Source organism: Apodemus sylvaticus, chromosome 9, assembly GCF_947179515.1.
Source record: "Apodemus sylvaticus chromosome 9, mApoSyl1.1, whole genome shotgun sequence".
Taxonomy (NCBI): Eukaryota; Metazoa; Chordata; class Mammalia; order Rodentia; family Muridae; genus Apodemus; species Apodemus sylvaticus.
In genome coordinates, this window is record NC_067480.1 from 72,502,215 (window position 1) to 72,523,762 (window position 21,548).

At 53.9% G+C, this 21,548-nt stretch overlaps 2 protein-coding genes across 2 annotated transcripts; both read left to right on the plus strand.

Annotated features, from left to right (window-relative positions):
* Positions 1–231: 231 nt before the first annotated feature.
* Positions 232–4,795, plus strand: Ndufa11 (NADH:ubiquinone oxidoreductase subunit A11). Its single transcript, XM_052192729.1, has 4 exons — positions 232–416; positions 3,366–3,458; positions 3,833–3,955; positions 4,644–4,795. The coding sequence occupies exons 1-4, from the start codon at positions 320–322 to the stop codon at positions 4,754–4,756; spliced, it is 426 nt and encodes a 141-aa protein (XP_052048689.1). The 5' UTR covers positions 232–319; the 3' UTR covers positions 4,757–4,795.
* Positions 4,796–19,165: 14,370 nt separating this feature from the next.
* Positions 19,166–19,390, plus strand: LOC127693010 (interferon-induced transmembrane protein 1-like). Its single transcript, XM_052193672.1, has one exon. It carries the CDS (start codon positions 19,166–19,168, stop codon positions 19,388–19,390), a length of 225 nt encoding a protein of 74 aa, XP_052049632.1.
* Positions 19,391–21,548: the final 2,158 nt, after the last annotated feature.

A 21,548-nucleotide genomic window follows, 5' to 3' on the forward strand; every position in this document is an offset into this window, starting at 1 on the left:
TGGATGGACTATCAACATTCTCCGTCGTCTTCGCTAGGGCTGGAGGCGTTTTTCTTCAGAGCCTCAGTTTACCTCTCCAGGAGTGACGTCACGGGTGTCCCTGTCCAGATTCACTTGTGGGCAGAGCAGCACACAGTTTTTGCTACGTGAAGTAAGGCTTCCGTACAAACCTGCACCGCGCGCATGCGCGCACGCCACGTCCGTGTCCGCAGCGTTCAATAAAGTTGCGCGCTGGAAACCTCGCGAGAGTTAGCCTAGCCGGCCACCCTGCAGTTCTCCCAGACGCTGAGTCGGCCGAGCGGCCCGGCTAGGCACGGCAATGGCGAGGCGGTTCTTCGAGTCCTACAATGAGTTCCCCGACGGCTCCCAGTGTCACCGCAAGGCCTACATCACCACGGCCTTAGGCGGCCTTTGCGGTGAGCGCGGGGCGGAGGGCCGAGGACAGGGGACAGAGGTCAGAGAGCACGCGGACGTCCCGGGGCGCCGGAGCGCGGGGCTGTAAGAAGCTTCGAGGGGCGTAGACCCGGCCGCCCCTGGTGACTTCAAAGGGCATAGGTCAAGATCCGGAGCGGAAGCTGGAGAAAATGTCAAGGTCACGTTAGTGTCGTCGGGATTTTATAGGGTTAAGGGGTGATCGGGTCATCGGAGTTTACAAGACTTGTTCTAGTGTTGCCTAGGCTAGACCGAAGGCTCTAGCCCTATGTAGCAGAGGATGGCCTTGAGGTCCTGATTGTCCTATCTCCAGCCTGGCCTGTGTGATCCTCCTGCCTCAGCTGCTCAGGTGCTGGGATGACAGGGCTACACACCCCGACCTAGCCTCTGGAAGATTATTTTTTTGTTTTGTTATTTTTTGGTTTCTTTTTTCGCCACCACGGAACATGCTTAATTGCTGTTATCTATTTACTAATCGCTTTACTATTGTTTTGAGACATGATCTCCCTGTGTAACCCAGACTGGCTTGCATTCAAAGAAATTGTCCTGCCTCTGCCTCCTGGGTTCCCGGATTAAAAGTAGGCACCACCATGAGCACCTAATTCTGGAAGATTCCAGATAGGACACACTTGTTTGGAAGGTCAGATGTCTTGGGAGATGCCATGGGGTTACCTTTGACACTTGGGACTCTTTTTGTTGTTGTTGTTTCTGTTTTTTCGAGACAGGGTTTCTCTGTGTAGCCCTGGCTGTCCTGGAACACACTCTGTAGACCAGGCTGGCCTCGAAATCAGAAATCCGCCTGCCTCTGCCTCCCAAGTGCTGGGATTAAAGGTGTGGGCCACTACTGCCAGGCGTCTCTCTCTCTCTCTCTCTCTCTCTCTCTCTCTTTTTTTTTTAAGATTTATTTATTTATTATATGTGAGTACACTGTAGCTGTCTTCAGACACATCAGAAGAGGGCATCAGATCTCATTACAGATCGTTGTGAGCCATCATGTGGTTGCTGGGATTCGAACTCAGGACCTCTGGAAGAGCAGTCAGTGCTCCTTACTGCTGAGCCACCGCTCCAGCCCTGGCATTTGGGACCTTTAAGGTGCCCTCACGCCTGGTTCATTTGCTCACTCGTGCTATCCCTCAAGGCCTCACAGGCAAGTGCTGTAGGGTCAGGTGATTGGGGATTTTAAAGTGGACAGAACAAGCCGGGCGTGGTGGCACACGCCTTTGATCCCAGCACATGGGAGGCAGTGGCAGGCGGATTTCTGAGTTTGAGGCCAGCCTGGTCTACAGAACCAAGTCGAGGACAGCCAGGGCTACACAGAGAAACCCTGGGTGTTGGTTCAGAGAATGAGTGTTTGCAACATTGGCGTCGGGTTGGAGTCTATCTTGGGTTGACGTTGAGAGTAGCAGGCCCTTGCCAGGGGTGCCAGCCATGTCAGAGCTGCTGAGGGAGGAGATGGACAGTTAGGCCTAGTTTGAACACTCTTCCCTGTATCCTACCCCCTTTGTTCCTAAGCTCCCTACTTAATTCCTCTGAGGGGACATTGCAGAAAGGCAGTGACCCTGCCCTCCCAGCAGGATCTAGCAACTTGGAGACATGGTGGAACTCAGGATTGAATGAGTGAGGTCTTTGGGGTCCTCAGTGGAAAAATGGATGAATGAATGAATGTGGTTTGTGGCACACAGTGAAGGAATGAATGAAGGAATGAATGAAGGAATTCCTACCCTGCTGGCACAGCCCTCAGTTAGGAATGGATGGCTCATGGGTGCAGCTGCTTCTCGAGGGCCCCATACTGCAGGCGGTGCTGAGGCTTGGCTGTGGCTTTGCTGGACCATGGGAAAATCACCACAGGGGAGCAGTTATCTGGCTTGTTAGATGAGGTCACTGAAGTCACCCAGGGTCCCTGTGGCCTCTCCAGTCCTAATCAAGATTCCCAGTAGCCCTGGATTCAAATCCTGCTGCATCTGGGAAAGACATCCCAGCAACCCCCAACCGTGGTGTTGGGTTTCCGTGTGAGCATTCTCACACCCTGTGTACACAGAAGCCACACTGATGTTGGGGCAGAGGGATGGCTGGGCTGGGGAGCTTACAAAGCCTTCAGGGCCTCCAGCCCAGCACCCAGCCTCATCTTTGAGGCCCCACTAGGCCTTCAGTCTGTGCTGAGACTGAAACTCAAGATCTGTAAGTGCTCGGTGCTCAGATGGGGCTCCAGAGCTCCCCAGGAAGGGTGTGTGTGATTCCCTGAGGCCGGAGAAGAGTTGAGGGCCAGACCCACTGCCCTGTGACTGGCTGTGCTGGGCCGCCTCAGGCTAGTGGCTCTGCTGTCCTGGGCCACTTCACCTCCAGTGAAAGGGAACTAACAGCAGAATTCATCAGAGATCCGGTGCCACCCGGAGAGAGCTACGCGCTGTAGAGGAGGGCTGCTGAGGCCCGCTCTGACCTGACGGTGCCGCCTGCCCTGCAGCCCACCTACCGTGGCCTCAGCCTGTTATGTAAACCGTGGTGTAAAGTGTGGGGTTGCAGGGGTGGATGGAGGAGATGGAAAAGCTGACTGCTGTGGCAGTGGGGTTGGCGTGGGAGGAATGGAGCCAGCCAGATGTAGGGACACGTCTGGGCCAAGCTGCCGGCACGTGGAAGGATTGGCATCCTGAGCCCAATTGCTGCCAAGCTGGATTAGGCCAAGGTCCCAGACCCTTGGAAAACATGGCCTTTGATGAGACTGGAAGCGGCACTGCGGCAGCTGCATATTGATGACCGGAGGCCCGGGTCAAGTGTCCTGAACCATCATCAACCCTCTGGGGCAGGGCTCTGCCTTAGGTATGGGGGAGATGAGAGCTGGCCCTAGGCTCTGGCCGAGCAGCCTTGGCCCTAGATTCCAGTTGTGCTGTATCCCGGAAAGGCATCCCAACAACCTCCACCCTCTCTCCCTCTTACAGGTATAATAGGCTCTGCTTACAGCATCACACACAACCCTGCAGACTCGGCCCTGGAAGCGGTGGCCAGAGTTGGCCGGTTCACATTCACTGCAGGTGAGCTAGTGCCCTGCTGACAGTGACACAGGCCATTCAGAGGCGACCGGAACCACTGAGTGGGGTCCTAGGAGACTGTAAGACTGGCTCGGGGCCGGGCGATGGTGGTGCATGCTGTGATCCCAGCACTCTGGGAGGCAGAGGCAGAGGCAGGCGGATTTCTGAGTTCAAGGCTAGCCTGGTCTACAGAGTGAGTTCCAGGACAGCCAGGGCTACACAGAGAAACCGGCTCAAAAAAAAAAAAGGAAAAAGACTGGCTAGGGACTCAGAAGGGCAGTGGGCGGTGACACCCAGCTTTATCTGCACAGGACAGTCAGGTGCTAAGTCGACACTGCCTCTGTTTCCCTACCACGAACCCCCATTGCCCCTTACAGCTGCTGTCGGAGCAATATTTGGCCTTACCACCTGTGTCAGTGCCCAGGTCCGAGAGAAGCCGGATGACCCCCTGAACTACTTCCTTGGTGGCTGCGCGGGAGGCCTGACGTTGGGAGCGCGCAGTGAGTTGCCATCCCCTGGGACAGTGGGTAACCACTGATCACTCCAGCCCCTCCCTCTTGTCCCATCCCTGGCAAAGGCAGTCACCGCCTTCTCTACAGCAGGCAGCTCCGTGACAGTCACAAGTGCTATAGGTACCCACAGCACTCAGCACTGTCATGGGCCCCACGCCGGCTGCTCCAGCCTGCCAAGCCCTGTCTTGCCCTGCCACCCCTGTTACAGATAGTGAGAGGAGGCCTATCCTACAGTGGGCATCCCTGCCCAGCCATTCGCCATTGGGATGTGGAGACTGGGAACTGAGGCAGTTGTCCCCGCCCACCAGGGGTCATGTGGGTCACCAAGTGACTTAACCCCAAACTGCCTTTCTCTCCTGTAGTCCTAGTACTCTGGGGACAGGAGAGCCATGCCAGCCCTCATAGCCCTCAGTTCAGCTGTGGGAAAGACTTCAGCAGGGACGTATCCCCACTGCCAGGAGTCAGGGCCAACCACATCCACCTTCGCCACACGATGTCTCGAGTTAAGGGTGGTTGGTGCAGGACAGCCTTTGGCCTCAGTTCTCCATCCCCTTACCTCTATTGTTGGGCTACTAGAGAGGTGGCTGAAGCAGCCCAGCTCCGTAGACCCCGGCTCTCTGGGATGCTCTTGATCACAGCTGGAGCACCCCGTGCCTGACGCTGTCCTTCTCCACAGCTCACAGCTATGGGACTGCAGCCGTGGGCTGCGTCTACATGGGCACCGCGGCCGCCCTCTTCAAGATCGGCAAGCTGGAAGGCTGGGAATTGTTTCCCACCCCCAAGGTGTGAGCCAAACTCTGTGACAAATAAATGCTGTGTGTCCCTGTGTGCCGTGTCCTGAGGGCAGGCTTGCAGCATGAGGCAGCCGTCGGGGGAGGGCGCATAGCAGATGAGATGACAGGGGCCCAGGCCTGCACACAGGGTTCCCAGGCCGCCAGGAGAAGACCACATGCTCCTGCCCGCCAGCCTGCTGTGGGCTGCCCAGAGGCCACTGACCTGGCTCTGCAGATACAACTCAGATCCTCATTGTCAACCAGCAGTGAGTGGCAACCTGGCCACCCCCACACTCGGCTGTGGGCTTCCCCTCCGTGGCCCATCCCCAAAACCAACGGCTTCTGGAAAACACGCCTGGGCCCCACACACCAGTTGGCTCCAAGTTTCTGGGCATTGGAGCAGAGAGCCCTGGATGGGCCGTCCTGTCCTGCAGGCCTCGGCAAGCCCAAGGCCGGGGCTGGTGCCTTCCAGCCTGGCCAGGTGACATAGGGTCCAATCCCTGCCTCGTAGGATCCTTTCCCAGCAGCTGACAGCCTTTGATTTAGGTGGCCCTGGAATGCTTGCGACGCCCAGCCCCGCACTGGCCAAGCTTCCTGGCAACTGTGGAGGAAGCCGTGGGCTCCAGCAGGCTCCGGGGCCATAAATCAAGGTCTGGGTCCTGCCTGAGAAGCTTGGCTCACGAGGCCCCTGCTGGGCCCGGACACTTGCGGGTGGAGAGCATATCATCTGCCCTCCCGGAAGCTTCGAGCTGATCTGAGGGCCAGCCCCGGGTGGCAGGCGTCCTGCCTCCTACACCACGTCCTTTGTAGCCCCAGGCGCCAGCTCAGGGCTACCTTGACCGCTGTTCAAGCTGGACTTGGGGTTCCCCAAGAAAGGAATGGGAAACCCCGAGAGGCACGGAAGGCACAGGAGCCCAGGCCCCACAGTGCTGGAGTCCAGATGCGCTCCAGCTTTGAATCCTGGGCTCCGGGCTGTGCCCCTCAGCACAGGCGCAGAGCCTCAGCTCTGCCCCAGAAATGGGAAGAACGACTTCTCCCTGGTCATCACAACAGGTCCTTCCCTGTGGGCCTCGTGTGCCCAGTCCTGTAACTTCACATCAGCCTCCATCTCCTTTCCCATCCATCCAGCCTGAGGGACAGGAGTGCCAGCAGGTCACCACCATGTCTGTGTCTTCATGGGCCTGAGAAGGAGCAGTCAGAGCTGACCATTCTGCTCCCTGCCCCTCGCCTTTGAGGATACCGTGCCGCTGGCTCTGCACATAGCCCACCCAGCCATTTCTGGGCCAGCTGCCAGGGCTAGAGTAGCCTGCCAGCCCCCAGCCCCCTGCCTGTACCAGACCCCCAGAAAGGGGCAGGATGGGGTGACTGCTCACCAGGCTCTAGGGAGCCCCAAAACCAGGCCCCATTGGTCATAAACATTTACTAGCTAGAGAAGGGCTGACGTCACCTCTACACAGCGGCCCCCTTCTGGACCGTCTCCACAGACTGTGTATGGAGCAGTAGGACCATCGTGACAACACAAGTCCAGCTCTGAAGAGACCCTCGGAGGGGTCCAGCAGAGACAAGATGTCCTCTGTCCAGAGCACATGCAGTATGCTAGACATTCCCTTCCCTAGAGCCCATCCCTACACAAGGCCACGAGAACCCTGGCCTGGCCACAAGTGGCTCATGAGGTGTCTGCTGGTGAATAAAGCGTCAGCAGGAGTCCTACCTCTTGCCTCCTCCCCTCTCCTCTAGCCACATAGACCTCTCTGCTCTCCACGCCAGGCTCCATCTTGCGCTAGGCCCGCTCCCCAACTGTGTCCTGTGTCCCATGGCCTTGGCACACAGGTCATCCCCACTGCCTGAATGACTTCCCTAGTTGCTGGCTACAGCTTCTGTGTCTCTGATTCTCACCTGAAGCACCCCCCCCCGCCCCCATCCTGACACGCAGCCGTGTCGTGTTGTCATTGTCCTCTTGTCCTGTGTGGAGCTGGGCTGGGTTTTGGCTGTTCCACCCCTCATCCCATCCTGCACATGGAATTATTGTCTGAGTGAGGCCTCTGGTTAGCCGCTGGCCACCGAGGCCTGAGCTAGCAACCCAGGTTCATCAGAAATGGACACGGTGGAAACAGAACAGGCCTCTGGATTGTCCTCTGACTGGCACAAAGTATATAAATGTTAGTTTAGATGCAGCGCGGGAGTCTGGCTCCTGTGGAAGAGCGGCCTAGCCAGGATAGCCGTGATCTTGGGTCAAGCCTAAGTGAAGTGAAGGTGTATTTCCCACAGAGCAAGGCAGACTCCCAGAGCAGGCCTAAGTCACGGGTGGGAGGGGGCACACTTGCCGTCCCAGTACTGCAGGTGGAGTCAGAGGAATCCTCTGTCACATAGTGAGTTGCTGGCTTGCCTGCGCTACAGGAAACCCTGTTTTGAAAAAAGTCAAATGAAAATTTCTCATCTTAGTAAAGCCCTCTCCCAGGGGCAGCACTGGCCTACTAACCGGAGGGAAACTGAGGCACACACAGCCTTCCTTCTATTCCTGGGTCCTTCTGGAAGAAGCCCCCTCCCCCCACCCCCATCAGCACACACAAGCCCCTTACAGCCTGCCAGGCCCTGGGGCTTCCTGAAAGTGCTGGGTGGTCGCGGCCTCCCTCACCTCCGTCCCATGAGGCAGGTCGTGGGTGGGGAGCAAGGGGGGCTGGTGAGTATCCCGCCTACACCTGCATGGAACGGGAAGCAGCTGCCAGGGCCTGGCTGGAAACTTGCAGGCCCACTCATTAAAGAAATCACTTTTGTCTTTGTATGTCTAAAATAGACTTTATGGCATGTGCTTCAGTAGGTAAAACACACTTGGGCTGCGCTGAGGTTCCAAAGGCTGTTGAGGGTGAGTCAGCCTGCCTGGGCCCCTGGCTCCCCAGCAGCTCCTGTCTTCTCTCCTCAGGCTCTATCGGCCTCAGCTCTGTTCTCCAACTGCAGCTCTGATCCTAGCCTAGCATTTGGAGACCTACTGGGGGTGGGGGGAGGATTTGGGAGGCAGAGGCAGGGGGATTTCTGAGTTTCCGGACGTCCTGGTCTACAGAGTGAGTGAGTTCCAGGACAGCCAGGACTACACAGAGAAATCCTGTATCAAAAAAAAAAAAAGTGCCCCTCCCTAATCTTCATTAAAGCCCACTCCTGCGGGAGCCTGCCCTGTGCCCACAACCTGTAAAGTGCGAACTAGTGAACGATTCTCAGTTTACAGAGAAACAGACTAAAGGACAGAGTCCCATAAATCACCATTTTGTTCACACAGGTCCCAGACTTGAACAAACAAGGACATTGGTTGTCACTGATGGGTACTATCAATACCTGTTAGAAGCCATGGCCTGGCTGACCCCAGAGCCTGTGAGTGGTAAAAGGACAAGTCCACTCCTCTAGGATGGTGGGACATTTTCCTGACCCTAAAATCGTGTGTTTCCCCTCTGCACTCCTCTGCCCTGTGGCTCAAGGACCAGCGACTTTCACCGTGGCTCCTTGCACTTCTGTCCCTTTGAAGGACTTCTCTAGAAGGTTTCATCGTTGCACTTGTTCTTCCTATTGCCCTTTGAGATACAGTCTCACTGTGTGGCCTAAAACTCATCCTCCTGGCTCCACCTCCGGGTGCAGATGCCAGGCATGTGCTACCATTGCCCAGCCTGAAGGATATCCTGTCTGCTTCCAGATCCTAGAGATCACGTAAACAGTTTAACAAACACGTGTGGGCTCAGCATGGACACAAGGTTTTTATCTTCTTTAGGTAAATATTAAGAATGTGACAATGGGATCCTGTGGTCAGAGCAAATTAGCTTTGTGGGAAATCACCATTGCCCTTCGCCAAGTCTTGCAGCACGGGACCCATGGCTGAGGTCCTCCTCCTAATCTGTGTCATTGTGCCGCGCGCCCCCCCCCCCACCCGCCCGTTTAATTTACAGGAAGCTTTGCTTAACTGTTGTTGTTTGAGCCTCTTTATGGAAGGCTCAGAGAAGGATAATCACAGTCCTGAGGTTACACAGTAAATGGAGAGAAAGAGGAATGTGACTGGCATCACAGCACTTGTAGCCACTGAGTACCCTTCCTGTTATATCCAGACATCTGTGGAGTAGGGGCTTGAAGCACGTGTAGGAGTTTACTGGGAGAGAAAAGTCAAGGAGCAGCATGGGAGACGTATTTAAGGACAGTTCAAGTCCCCAGCACAGCTATGAAGATTCAAATGTCCTGGCTGTCATGTGCAGCCTCACCCAGAGCCCCCCAGAAGCCCCTCTGCCATCTAGAGGTCCAGAACTTGGTCCCGTCTGCATGGTCTGGGGACAGCCAAAGGCCATCTCTGATGTCTCCCCTCAACCTTAGAAGAAACTGGATGTGTGTGTGGGAGCAGGGTGTGGGTGCCTACTGTCCCAGGCTGGTCCTTTGAGGGCTCCCCTCCTGGCCTGTGCTCATTTCTTCAAACTCCCATTATCCAGCCACCAGCTGCAGAGGTGCCCCCTGCTCCCCACAGCCTTCTGACCCTCCCCACCCTGCCCCCACTAAGAATAAATCACCAGCAGTGTGGAGCGGGGACTGACAGGCAGGGGAGGATGGAGGGGGAGAGAAGTGGCCTGCTGTCCCCTCCCATGCAGCTGGTCTCTGACACCTGACACCTGGAAAGACCATCAGTAGTCACCTGACTGACACCGAGGAGGCCTCTGAATGGCCTCATTAGACACCCTGAGGCCTGTTTTTCTGTTTTGAGACAAGCTCTCACCACGCAGCAGCCCAGGTCGGTCTGGGACTCGTAATCCTCCTAACTCACTCAGCCTCCTGTTAGGATGACAGGTATTTGCCACTAAAGCCAGCTCAACCCTCCTCCTAAGGCTGGATGACTGGAGACTGCGGCTGCCTGAGGTGAAGTACAGAATCACCACAGAAAGGGAGAAATCAGAGGGAGTGCCCAGCATGGCGGGGTTTGTGCTCGACCCAAGTGTCTGCTGGAGGTTGGTACTCCTGGCGACCCAGTGTGACTGGGGCCTTAAGCAAACTGGAGCAGATGTCCTTGATGACTGACAGCCTGACAATGGTGAGGGCTAACTAGATCCTTCTGCAGGCAACCTTCAGCTGAGCCGCGGAGATCAAAATTTGGGGACCCTAGCAGAACTGAGGGCCCCCACCTCTTAGGCATTCGAAGGAAAAAACAAAACTGTAAAGTTCAGCAGTGGAGACTTTCCTGAATCCCCTGAGGGGCTGGGGGCGAGGTCAGCGCGGAGCCCTGAACGACGCCCTGCGTTCCTTAGCACATCAGCAGAGGCGAGGGCCTGTGCCTCTCTGCAGACACATTACTCTGCTTCTTCAGCCTTCGGGGAACTGTCAAAGGCGATGCTGCAGTCTACGGACCCTAGATCGAATTTAGGCTTTGCCACTTTGTGGGCCCTGTGACCGTGAGCTCATTTGTGTCACCATGCCTCAGTTTTTCCGTCTGTCAAATGGAAATAATAGGCCAGCACTAGCTTTGCGGACACCCGGGTGGCTCGCTGGATCAACCATTCTGATTTATGCCTCCTGTCTGGCCCACCATACTTACGGGGCCCCGCCAGGCTCCAGCCTCCCTCCTGGCCAGCGGGGAGGGGCTGAGCGGGAAACAGGCTAATTTTAGTCCTGATGACACCCCCTGGCTGCTAGCCCTGTGCAAACATCCCCAGTCAAGCTGGAGGTTCAAAGAGTCCCCCACCCCCAGCCCGCCGCGGAAAGACTGTTTATTCATTCTTGTTGGCCCAGCAGTCCCAGCCTGCCTGTGCCTGCCACCCAGGACTCTGTCCAGAGCCAGTGTCGCCCACCCGTGCCACTCTGGAAGGCCCAGCTCACCTGAGGCCTCTCCGAGGCCAGCGGGGGTTAAGGGCTCCCAGGGCCCAGCTGGGGTCTCTCTGGGAGTCTGTCCAAGCCCACTCAGACACTGCCCCTTCGCGGACTTGGGGATCTAGATCGCACGCCTCAGGTCTGGGGGTAGAATCTGTCAAGACAGGGAGGTTTGGGAATCAAACTTAAGATGATTCATTCATTCACTCACTCACTCATTCATTCGTTCATTCATTCAATTTACTGAGCTCCCACTCTGTCAGGAAACTCTTGTCAGAGACAAAGCAGTTGGTGAGATGGGTAAGCCAGGATAAATGTGCAAGGATTGTAGCATAGGATGCTGCTCTGAGGAGGGGCAGAGAGGATAATTTCCCTACAGGTCTCACGTAGCCCAGGCTGTGGCCTCCGGCTTGCTCTGTAGCTGGGGGTGGAACCTGGGGCCCCACACATGCTCGGTGAGTCCTCTTCCATGGAGTCGCAGCCCCTGCAGAAGGGTGTGGCACCGCTCCGCATGCGCAAAGGTCCTGGGGTCAGAACAGTGAAGAAGCAGAAGGTCCTGGGAGGGAGAGAGGCAGAGATTGGCCTTATACCCAGTTCTCCTCCCATTTGGACATTAAAGTTTCTGGAATTGTCACCATGCTGATTTGGGAGGTGACAGGTCTGAGGACTGCAGCTGGGCTGCTGTAAGTCTCAGTAGCTGGCAGGTGGATTCCAGCTGCAAATGAGAGCTTCCGGAACATTCCGAGTCCAGGGAAGGGGAAATTATGGCTCTCTAGAGAATGCTAATGGGATGGCAGGGCGGAAGGGGACACATTCCAGAGCGTCTTCTGCACGTGCCATCTCCAAACGCTCCCCCACCCTGTGGCGCTGGGCCCGCTGCCCAGGCTGTTGACATTCCTAGCTCGGGTTTTTTGGTTTTTTTTTTTTTCCCCCTTATACTAGTGTGGGACAGGTGTCCTAGAAAAAGAAAGTCCCCCAAATAAAAGCCCTTAAAAAAAACCCTATGCTTTTTTAAACTCTTCCTCACAGCCTCACTGTTTTCCATCTGGCAAAATGCTTGACTTTTTTCTTTCTTTCTTTTCTTTTCTTTTCTTTTCTTTTCTTTTCTTTTCTTTTCTTTTCTTTTCTTTTCTTTTCTTTTCTTTTCTTTTCTTTTCTTTCTTCCTTCCTTCCTTCCCTCCCTCCCTGTTTTCTTTCTTTCTTTCTCTCTTTCTTTCTTTCTTTCTTTCTTTCTTTCTTTCTTTCTTTCTTTCTTTCTTTCTTTCTTTCTTTCTTTCTTTCAAACCACCACACCTCTACTCCCCAAGACATGCCTGAGAGAAAGGCCCCTTTGTTCCTGGCCCTGCGTGGTCTCTGGAATTTTCTCTGCCTCCCAGCTGCCCTGCACCTACAAGGTCTTGTTTCTTCACACACTATTTGGCAAGGGGCTTTTTTTTCTTTTCTTTTTAAAATTCTTCCCTCTACTTGACAAAAGATGGCCTGGTGACATTTATTTTCAGAAATTGGAAACTAAGCATGTTTGGCCCACCTCTTTGCCCACCACCAGCTGAAACTAACGCTGCACGAACCTGGCAAGTCTGGAGTGCCAGAGCAGGCAGTCCCCAACGTGTCAGGGGCCCCAGGGTGAGGACAGTCCGGGGGCGGGCAACAAGGGGGATGCCAGGTTTCTGTCACATGGAGTTTCCCCGACTCCTGCTGGATTCCATCAGTCCCAGCACCGGAGGGGTGGGAGGCAGCGAGGAGCCGAGTCATTCATTCATTCATTCATTCACACATTCATTCATTCATTTTTAGACAGGGTCTCTCTACATAGTCTTGGGGTAAGGGGAAGACCCCACCATGCTGGACTTCTGCAGAAAATAACACTCTTTGTGTTTACGTACTGTTTGAGTCCAGGGAGTCATTCTTCAGTGAATCATGGACCCTTACAGTGCCAGCACCATCTGTGGGATGGGAGGCTTTGTGACATCCATCCAGGAACTCAAGGGTCTTTATATATGGTTCTACAGAATTGTAAACAAGAGCTGGAAAACACAGCATCCAAGCCTGGGCCTCAGTGTCCTCCTCCTGCTGTTGTTAAGAACTTGGCCTGGACTGGTGTAGGGGCACACATCTTTAATCCCAGCAGTAAAGAGGCAAGGGGATCTTCATGAATTTGAGGCCGACCTGGTCTGTAGAGTGAGTTTCAGGATATCCAGGTCTACATAGAGAAACCCTGTCTCAGAAAACAAACACAAACACTGTGTAGGGGAGCCTGGGATAGTGGGTAACAAACAGAAACACCACACAGGGGGAGCCTGGGATAGGGTGGGTGGTTGTGAGTGCGCGGGGAAGCCAGAGGTGTGTTCCAGCTGTTCCACGTAGAAAGATGCAAAGAGCCCGTGAAAGGTGACACTGTTGGGGGCCTGGGGTGCTTCCAACAAAGCCACCAGTGACCCCAGGCCTGAGCTAGACCCTGTGTATCTGTGGTTTCTGAGCCACCCACACAGCACACCTGGCTCCTTGTGTGTGTGTGTGTGTGTGTGTGTGTGTGTGTGTGTCTGTGTGTAGGGCCCCCGAGGCCTCCACTGGAGCTTCTTTGAAGCAGCAGGGAAAGAGCTGGTCCCGAGTCCATGGGGGATGGGCATGGGCCCCACATCCCGAGTGACAAGCAGGTCCCCTCCATCATTGCAGTCTGTGGTCTCAGGGATGAATTTCCCAGAAGGCTTGTAAGCTCAGGCTGAGAGAAGCATTTTTAGGACCTAACAGAAGCCCAGACCCTCATCAGAATGGGCTGTGGGCTCTGAGTCTGGGGAAGGGATGGTCAGCCCTGCCTAGGCAAGGCATCCCTTGTTCAGAGAGTCAAGAGAAGCCTCGGATCCCACAGCAGTCTCAGGAGGAATGCTGGGCCCCCCGGGCAGGGGTCCCCTTTCCTCAAGGACTGGCCCTGAGGTGGCAGTGACTGGCCCTCTGCTCAGGTCAGCCTTGTTCAAGTCCTTGTCTACTTTGCCTGGCTGAGGGACTGTGGTGGGACCAGGAAGATCACGTAGTACAAACATTTCTGAAAAAGAAGGTGTTTGAAGAAGAGGTAGTTTGGAGGCATAAAAGCCAACAGTGGCTGAGAAGGTGGCTTGAACTGGGGACAGAGCTGTGAGGGGCAGGGTGCTCAGGGAAGATGTTACTCTTGCAGTACTGCCGGCCATCAAAGGGCTGGGGAATGGCCTAGCATGAGGACCTGAGTGTAAATCTCCAGAACCCATGGGCAAAGCTACACATACTGCTATGCGCCTGCTCTCCCGCACGGGGAGGAGACAGGAGGATGCTCAGGACGTGCTGATCACACAGCGCAGACGCACTGGTGAGCTCCAGGCCAGTGAGGCTTTGCCTCAGAAAACAAGACTGAGAACAAGGGAGACAACTGAGGCTGACCTCTGTCCTTCACACACACACAGACATGGCTGCAGGTTCATTTCCAGTCATGCATTCACACACATACACACACACACATGCACACATACATACACACTCATGTATACACACTACAAACTCATATACATACACATGCCTGCATGCACATACACTCGTGCACACACATACACTCACACACACAATACATACATGGGCATGCTCACACACATGTGCATACACAAGATGCACTCATGTGTGCACATGGGTGCATACAAACACTTCTACACACACAGACACACACACACACACACACACACACACACGAACTCACGTACCTGCATGTACTCATACACACGTGCACACACTCCTGCACACCCTTATAAATGCACACACACACACACACACGCACACACGCACACACACAGGCCTGCAGGTTCATTCCTAGTCCCTATGTACAGATGGACTTATCTGGGAGGGTCAGAAGGAACAGGATGGAACAGAAGTTATGAATGATCTCTGAACCCCAACCCTCCCTCGTCTGCAATTGAGATTGCAAGCTGAGGCTCAGCTAGGACTTGGGCTCAGCTTAGGTGAGGCGCTCAGCCCGAGGTCAGGAGCTAGAGACCAGCTCCAGCAGGTGTCAAAAGCCTGAGAAAGCCCCAGAGGGCTCAAGCCTCTCTATTTACTTCATTTTAGTGTCATAAAGCATACGGTTTCAGTTTTATAATCTTCAAACATGTTCCAAGGAAGCAGATGACAACTTTCTGAAGTTTTTTTTTTGTTATTTATAAGTTTCTTTCTTACACGCTTTCTTTTTCCCAGCAGATGGACTCACAATCAAGCACATCTCTGACATCAACTAGCATACTCTATCTTAAACACCTACTCCAAGCTTTTATCTGAGTTTACACTGAAAGTGTCTTTATTTCTGTCCTGTACAACCACGGTCATAATAAGAAAGTTAATTACATTTACACACGGTCTGGTTGCCTGTTGACCAACCTTTTCTATTTCCTAACTACTTGAGATTTTGGAGTCTACATAGATTAGTTCCTTGTTCCTGAGCTCCTGTCATCATGTTCATGTGTGTTCATTAACTTCCCTAATCTATTCTTGCGAGGACTCCTCTCTGTACCTTTCTAAGAATAATTATTTACCCAAGGGAAACTGCTTAATTTATATTCTCTTTTTCCTAAAACTTTCTCTAAGTTTCTAGTTGATTCAGTAATCGTTATTTCAATTCTATCATACATTTTTTTAATTTGGTTTTTTTTCGAGACAGGGTTTCTCTGTATAGCCCTGGCTGTCCTGGAACTCGCTTTGTACACCAGGCTGGCCTTGAACTCAGAAATCTGCCTGCCTCTGCCTCCCAGAGTGCTGGGATTACAGGCATGCGCCACCACCTCCCAGCTTACTATCATACATTTTTAATAAATCCACCTTAGAATTATTAAGTCATTTCTACTATGACATTACTGCACTCAAAACAGAAAAAAGTGATTTAAAAAAAAAGCCACCAAGAGCATATAGTGTTACACTAGAGGAAACAATACATCCCCCAGTCAGTCCCAGGAAAGACAGCCTAGGGTGTAGATTCTCTCACCCGTCCACAAAGCTCTCAGATGTCACCGCCTGGGACAAAGCCATGGTTTCTACCAAACGAGTCCAAACCAGGATCAGGGCTCAGCCTAGGATCATAGGCTCAGCTGAGGATCAGGGGATCAGCCCAGGGTCATAGGCTTATGGCCTGGCTCCTGGGAGCATCACCCTGTCACCAGCCTCATGACCTGGCCTCTATCACACCCACTAGGCTGCACCCAGGGGCTTCCAGCCTCCAGGAGGTTCAGCAGGGTCAGGCTTAGGAGTGTGGAAAATTCCTGCGAGCCCCGGGGCCTGCTGGTTCCCAGTGCAGCCCACACTGCTGATGGACGGATGCCTGCCTGTTGCTGCAGGGGCTTCAGGGGCCCTCACACCTGTGTGTGGATGTGTGATGATTCCCAGTGCCACCCCCACAATCCATCTGGCCATGGGTCAAATGAGAGTGAGCCACTTCGTGCTAGAGCTGGGTGGAAGACAGGGGTCTTGGATCTCTCAGACTCCCACAGGCTACCTCCTGGCACCTCGGTGACCCGTGCTGGGATTGCCAAGCTCTCTTTGTGGCAATTAGGGACATCTAGAAATCAAATCTCGACTAAGAAGCCCGCTGCTAGACTGTGGATCAGCGAGGTGTGCTGTAGAAGTGGGAAGTGAGCTCAGCTTGGCTCCAACTGCCTTGATGACCAGAAGCCAGAGTCAAAGCCATAACCCCACCCACGACGACGACGACAACGACGACGACGACGACAAGGACAGGCCCATGTTACATGACAGGAGCACTGCAGTGCGGCCCCGGAGGCCTGCTTCAAGAATTCATTTTATTCCATGAAATAAAATCCAACATCTTTGTCATTCTAGCATTGTCCCCAGCAGGCAATCAGGCCAGGAGAAGCAAACTGAGCCAGCGAGCCTCAGTGAGTCAGGGAGCTGGATGGACTGGGGGTAACCTGGGGTAGCTTCCCGGGAGAGGTGTTGCAGAGTCCCACCAGTCCTGTGCTTGGCCGTGGACCTAGGGCAAGGTGACTTTAAGATAGACAACTCAGGCCGGGTGGTGGTGGTGCACACCTGTAATCCCAGCACTCTGGGAGGCAGAGCCAGGCAGATCTCTGAGTTTGAGGCCAGCCTGGTCTACAGAGTAAGTTCCAGCACAGTCAGCCAGGGCTACACAGAGAAACCCTGTCTCGAAAAAAAAACCAAATTCAAAAAACCAAAAAAAAAAAAAAAAAAAAAAAAGATAGACAACTCAGAAGTCATTCTGCTTGACAAGTCACAGACTAATTCAGTCACAGAGACGGAGGGCATTGTCCTTCAGCAAGGATGCCAGGATGCCCACAAACGCAGGACGGCGGGACTGCGGGTGGCACAAAGCAGAAAGAGTTGGTGGAATTCAAGCTACATCTCCAAGATAAGACAGATTCTGATTCAAAACCAGCCTTCTAGAACATTCTCTGTCTGCCACAAGAAAGTTCCCTGGATCGCCAGGAGAAGCCATGGAAGGAAGCAATGGTTTTACAAACACGAGCGCATCTGCTCTGCTGCAGCGTGACTGGAGCCACATGCCCGAGTGCCCACCCCTCTACCTGACGCCCGTCTGCCTCCCAGCTGCCCTGTGCTTGAGGGTGACTTCGTGTGGCCCCCTCTAGTCTCATCAGCAGCGCCCACGGAGATCCGTCTTTGTCACAGCCCATAGTTGCTGAAAGCATTCTGGAGTTCCAGTGCCTCACGGCGCTGGCACAAGCTCTTCAGCCTCCCTGTTTTTTATCTAGACGAGGGGCTGAGGAACCCTTAGTGCACTTAGCCACACGGCCTCAGCCACAGGCCTAGGTGGGACCTGGCATTCAGGCCACTGTTCCTCTGGGGCTGATGCGTGTGGCTGGGACAGCCCTGGAAATGGGCTGGGAGCACAAAGGATAGAATTACACACACTTCATTCTTCCTCTTCCCTCAGTTCTTCAGAACCCAAGGAAGGCGGTTGGTGCTCATAAGCTCTTTGGCCAAGGCTGCTTCCTGCTCCAGGTAAGGCCAACTGTGATGACAATTCCGCTTGTCCCACTCTGGAACATTGCTCTTAGAAGAGACCATTTTAGCCTGTCCTTCTTCTAATCTGCCCTTGCTTATTTTTGATTTCTGTAGCAGCCAGGGCAGGTCTAGCACCAATGGGGAGGGTCCGATGGCGTGCAGACTGGTCCAGACCAGAAACAGCAGCCAGGGTCTACCAGCAGGTGTTTCATTGAAGCTGAGTGATAGGGGTTTGTGGAGCAGAGAGATTCTTCTGGCTTTTTTTTCTTCAAGATAGGGTTTCTCTGTGTAGCTCTGGTTGACCTGGAACTCACTCTGTAGACCAGGCTGGCCTCGAACTCAGAGATCTGCCTGCCTCTACCTCCCAAGTGCTGGGCTTACAAGCATGCGCCACCACCGCCCGGCTCTTTCTGACTTTTAAGAGATGGAGTTAGAGAAGTTTAAACCTTACACTGATCCAGAGTTGGACAGGAAGTCATATAGTCCACGGGCTCCCTTGGGTCCGTTGATTCTCTCACGAGACAAACAAGGGACAAAGCGGGATCTGGACTTTCCGCTTGTCTGTTCAGTTGTTGCCGTTGGTTTTCTGTCCGAGAGTTTCTCATAGCACAGGCTGACCTCGAATTTCCTATGTAGCTAAGGATGACCCTGAACTCCTAATCTTCCTCCCTCTACCTCCGCCATGCCCGGATGACAGTGGGTGCCACCATGCCTGGCTTGGGGACAGAGCCAAGTGCGTACTGGGGGAGCACTGACCACTGAGAGCCGCCCCTCGGCCTTAGATTTTTGGGATGTGACTGCCATAGAGTCCAGGTGACCCTGAATGCTGCGTCCTCCTGCCTCAGCGTCTGGAGTACTGGGACCACAAGTGTGTCCGCATACCAAGCTGGGGGTAGGGGGCATTCCTCTTGTTTGCTTGGGTTTTGCTGGCTTTTGTTCCATTCCAGGAAGGTGGGCTTTTCCCATTGCGCTAGGGAAAGTATCTCGGAGTGGTGTAGACAGGAGTTGGGCTCCTTCTTAGTTCGCCCATCTGTGCTCTTCAGGTCACTTTTGGAAGCCATGGCTCCCACGGGGTCAGGGCTTCCCAGCCCGGGATCATGTGAACTCTGACCCTGAACTCTGTATCTGTGAAAAACATCGTTCACGGAGTGATGCTCCTCAGTTAACAGGAGAGGGCCCATTCGGACCCACGCTGGGCCAGCCTGCTTTGCTGCTTTCTTTGTTCTCTCCAGACACCCTGCTAGGAGCTCAGTTTAAACCCGGACTCATCCTTCCCTCCACCTTCCTGCCTGATTCAACTTCTAGGGCAGGGAATGTAAACAGGAGGGTTATGGGATAGGTGAGAACAGGGGTGGACCTCCAGCCTAGAACCCCCCAACTCCACACCCCACACTAGGGAGTGAGGGGGTCGGGACATGGTCAGGGAGTGGAGCCCAGCAGAAAATTCCCCAGTGATGGGTTGGAGGTGGGGCGCAGCCTCACTCCCCCTACTTGCCCCCAAACGCTGGGTTCCATCCCTGACAGAAGGAAAGGAAAGCTTTAGAAAGACCAGCAGCGATTCTTTCCTTATTCACAACTCTTCAGCCTTAAAAGCCAAGAGATGCCCAAGGGGCAGCAAGAGGGGGTTGTACTGGGGGGGTCCCCACACCCCAGCTTCCGCAGTAACCACCCCACCACAATCAACACGCCTGTTGAGATCTCCACGCCTGATCATATGTTCTGCTCCCTGTTCAATTCACTCTTCCTGAATTTCTGCTGCCTGGGTTTCACGGCGTATGCCCCCCCCCACCACCATAAAGTCTGGGGACAGGAAGATGGTGGGTGATGCAGCTGGGGCGAGGCCTACGCCTCCACCGTCAAGTGCCTGAACATCAGCTTCCCGGTCCTCAGCGTCCTCAGTATCCCCGTGGTCATCGTCCCCAGCATCGCTTATGCCACTAGGACCTAGCCATCTTGCGGCATCGCACAGTAGATGACAGATTCTGGGGCCTTCTAGGCTATGTCTTCCACTGTCCATAGCTGCCCCAAACTCTCGTCTTAGTCCTGAACATTCACCCCATACATATGCAAATGTTACACTCACATATCTGTCCATCGAGGATTCAATAAAGTGCATGTGCTCTGAAAAAAGAAAGGAAGGAAGGAAGAAAAAAGAAAAGGAAAGGAAAAGAAAGCAAAGACTGGCAGACATCCCTGGCCATCTGTTTCTAGAACTTTCTCAGCCCCCCAAACTTCACCATAGTCCAACAGGCCTACCATGATATTCCTACATGTGACCCACAGAGTTTTCATACATACCACTTTCCATGCGGAGGCCGGAGCTGCTCCTCTCCTTCCGCCACGTGGGACCCAGCAATGGGGCTCAAGTGGTCCGTCTTGGTTGCAGTAAAAGGCAGTAGGAGGACACATTCAGAGAGCGACATTTTCATATGGAATTTTTTAGTGACAGGCATGTAGAGCACCTGTGTTTCTTTTTCTTTCCTTATTTTGTTCCTACTGTTTTTCCCCCTCACGGTGTATTTTTCTTATTCATTGTGTATGGGAGTGAGTGCAGTGTCTGCAGAGGCCAGAAGGGGGCGGTAGGTTGTTTGGAGCTGGCGTTACCGATCATTGGGAGCTGGGAATACTGGAACCTGGGTCCTCTGCAGGTGCTCTAAATGCTCAGTGCTCTCCAGCCCCAAGTGCCAGGATTTACAGCCCCTTAAGCCAGGCAGCGTGAGACACCACAGCACCCAGAGAGGCTGAAGCTGGGATCACCATGGGTTTGAGGCCAGCCTGGGCTACATGAGAGCCTGTCTCGAGAAGTCTAAGATAAGGTCTGGGGAGTTGGCTCACTCTGTTGCTCTGGAATGGAGACCTGAGTGCAAATCGCCAGCACTCTCATAAAAAAGCCTGCACAAGCGCATGCGCGTGTCTCAAATCCAGAGCTGGGGCGGTGGAGACGCGAACTCTAGACTGTCTCAAAACGTAAGGCCGAGAACAAGTGAGGAAGACACTCCCCACAGTCATGCAGAAAGGGCTCTGTGGTCCAGTTAGATGGCGTCCAAAGACTATAGGTCTATAGGTCTGGGCTGTGTGTAACCCGGCTCACCACTTGGTAAGTCGGGGAGACGTTGGGGAAGGGATGGGGGGTTCTGGGTCATCAGTGACTCTGAGTGTCCATGGCTGACACATTTCTGTCTCTGACACTCAGCGTCCTCTTTTAAAAGACGGATGGTTCCAGGACTGGGTGAGTGCAGAGGCCCCCCCCTGCCCCCCCACAGTGAGGGCCATTCATGGATGCATGCGGGACCTCGCTGTAACCTCAGACCTTCCCAGCAGTCTTATCCACTCCAGCTGGAATCCTAGAACTAAAACTCTAGGAACTCCTGTGAGATTTTCTATCCAGAACAAGCAAGAGGAGAATATGGGAACGTGTGGCATCCAGATGGAACCAGAGAACATCTTTTCCTGGAGACGCCTGCCCAGGTGGAGGGTCATCTCTCCCGTATTGAGGAGGAGATGTACCTCAGGGGCTGGGCCCTTGGGTCTGGGGTTCTTTGTTGTAAGTGATATCCCTTGAGTACTGTTATCTGTCATAGAAGAAACAATGACAACCTCTGTCAGATTTGGCTGGCTGTGGCGCTGCATGCTGGAGCGGGAAGGCCCTAACATCTTCCTCAGCGGCTGAGCAGCTTGAGGCCAGCACAGGCTACACTTCAGAACAATTCAAACGACCAGTGATATTAACATTGGCACCTCGTGCTCACACAGCACGGCAGGCACGCAGTCCGTCAGTTAGTTAATCAACCTCCCTTCTCTTCCCATGTCTCCTGACTCACAGATATGACCCAAGTAGCCAGGCCACAGCGTCCCTGCTCTCTGTGCCTCTCGGGGCGGCTGCTGCAGCTTCTGTGGGCTTTGTGTTTCTTCTCCTATGTCCAAGTCCCCCAGTACCAACCCGGCCCTCCAGCTCCTGGTAGTCCCCCAGGACCACCCTCTAC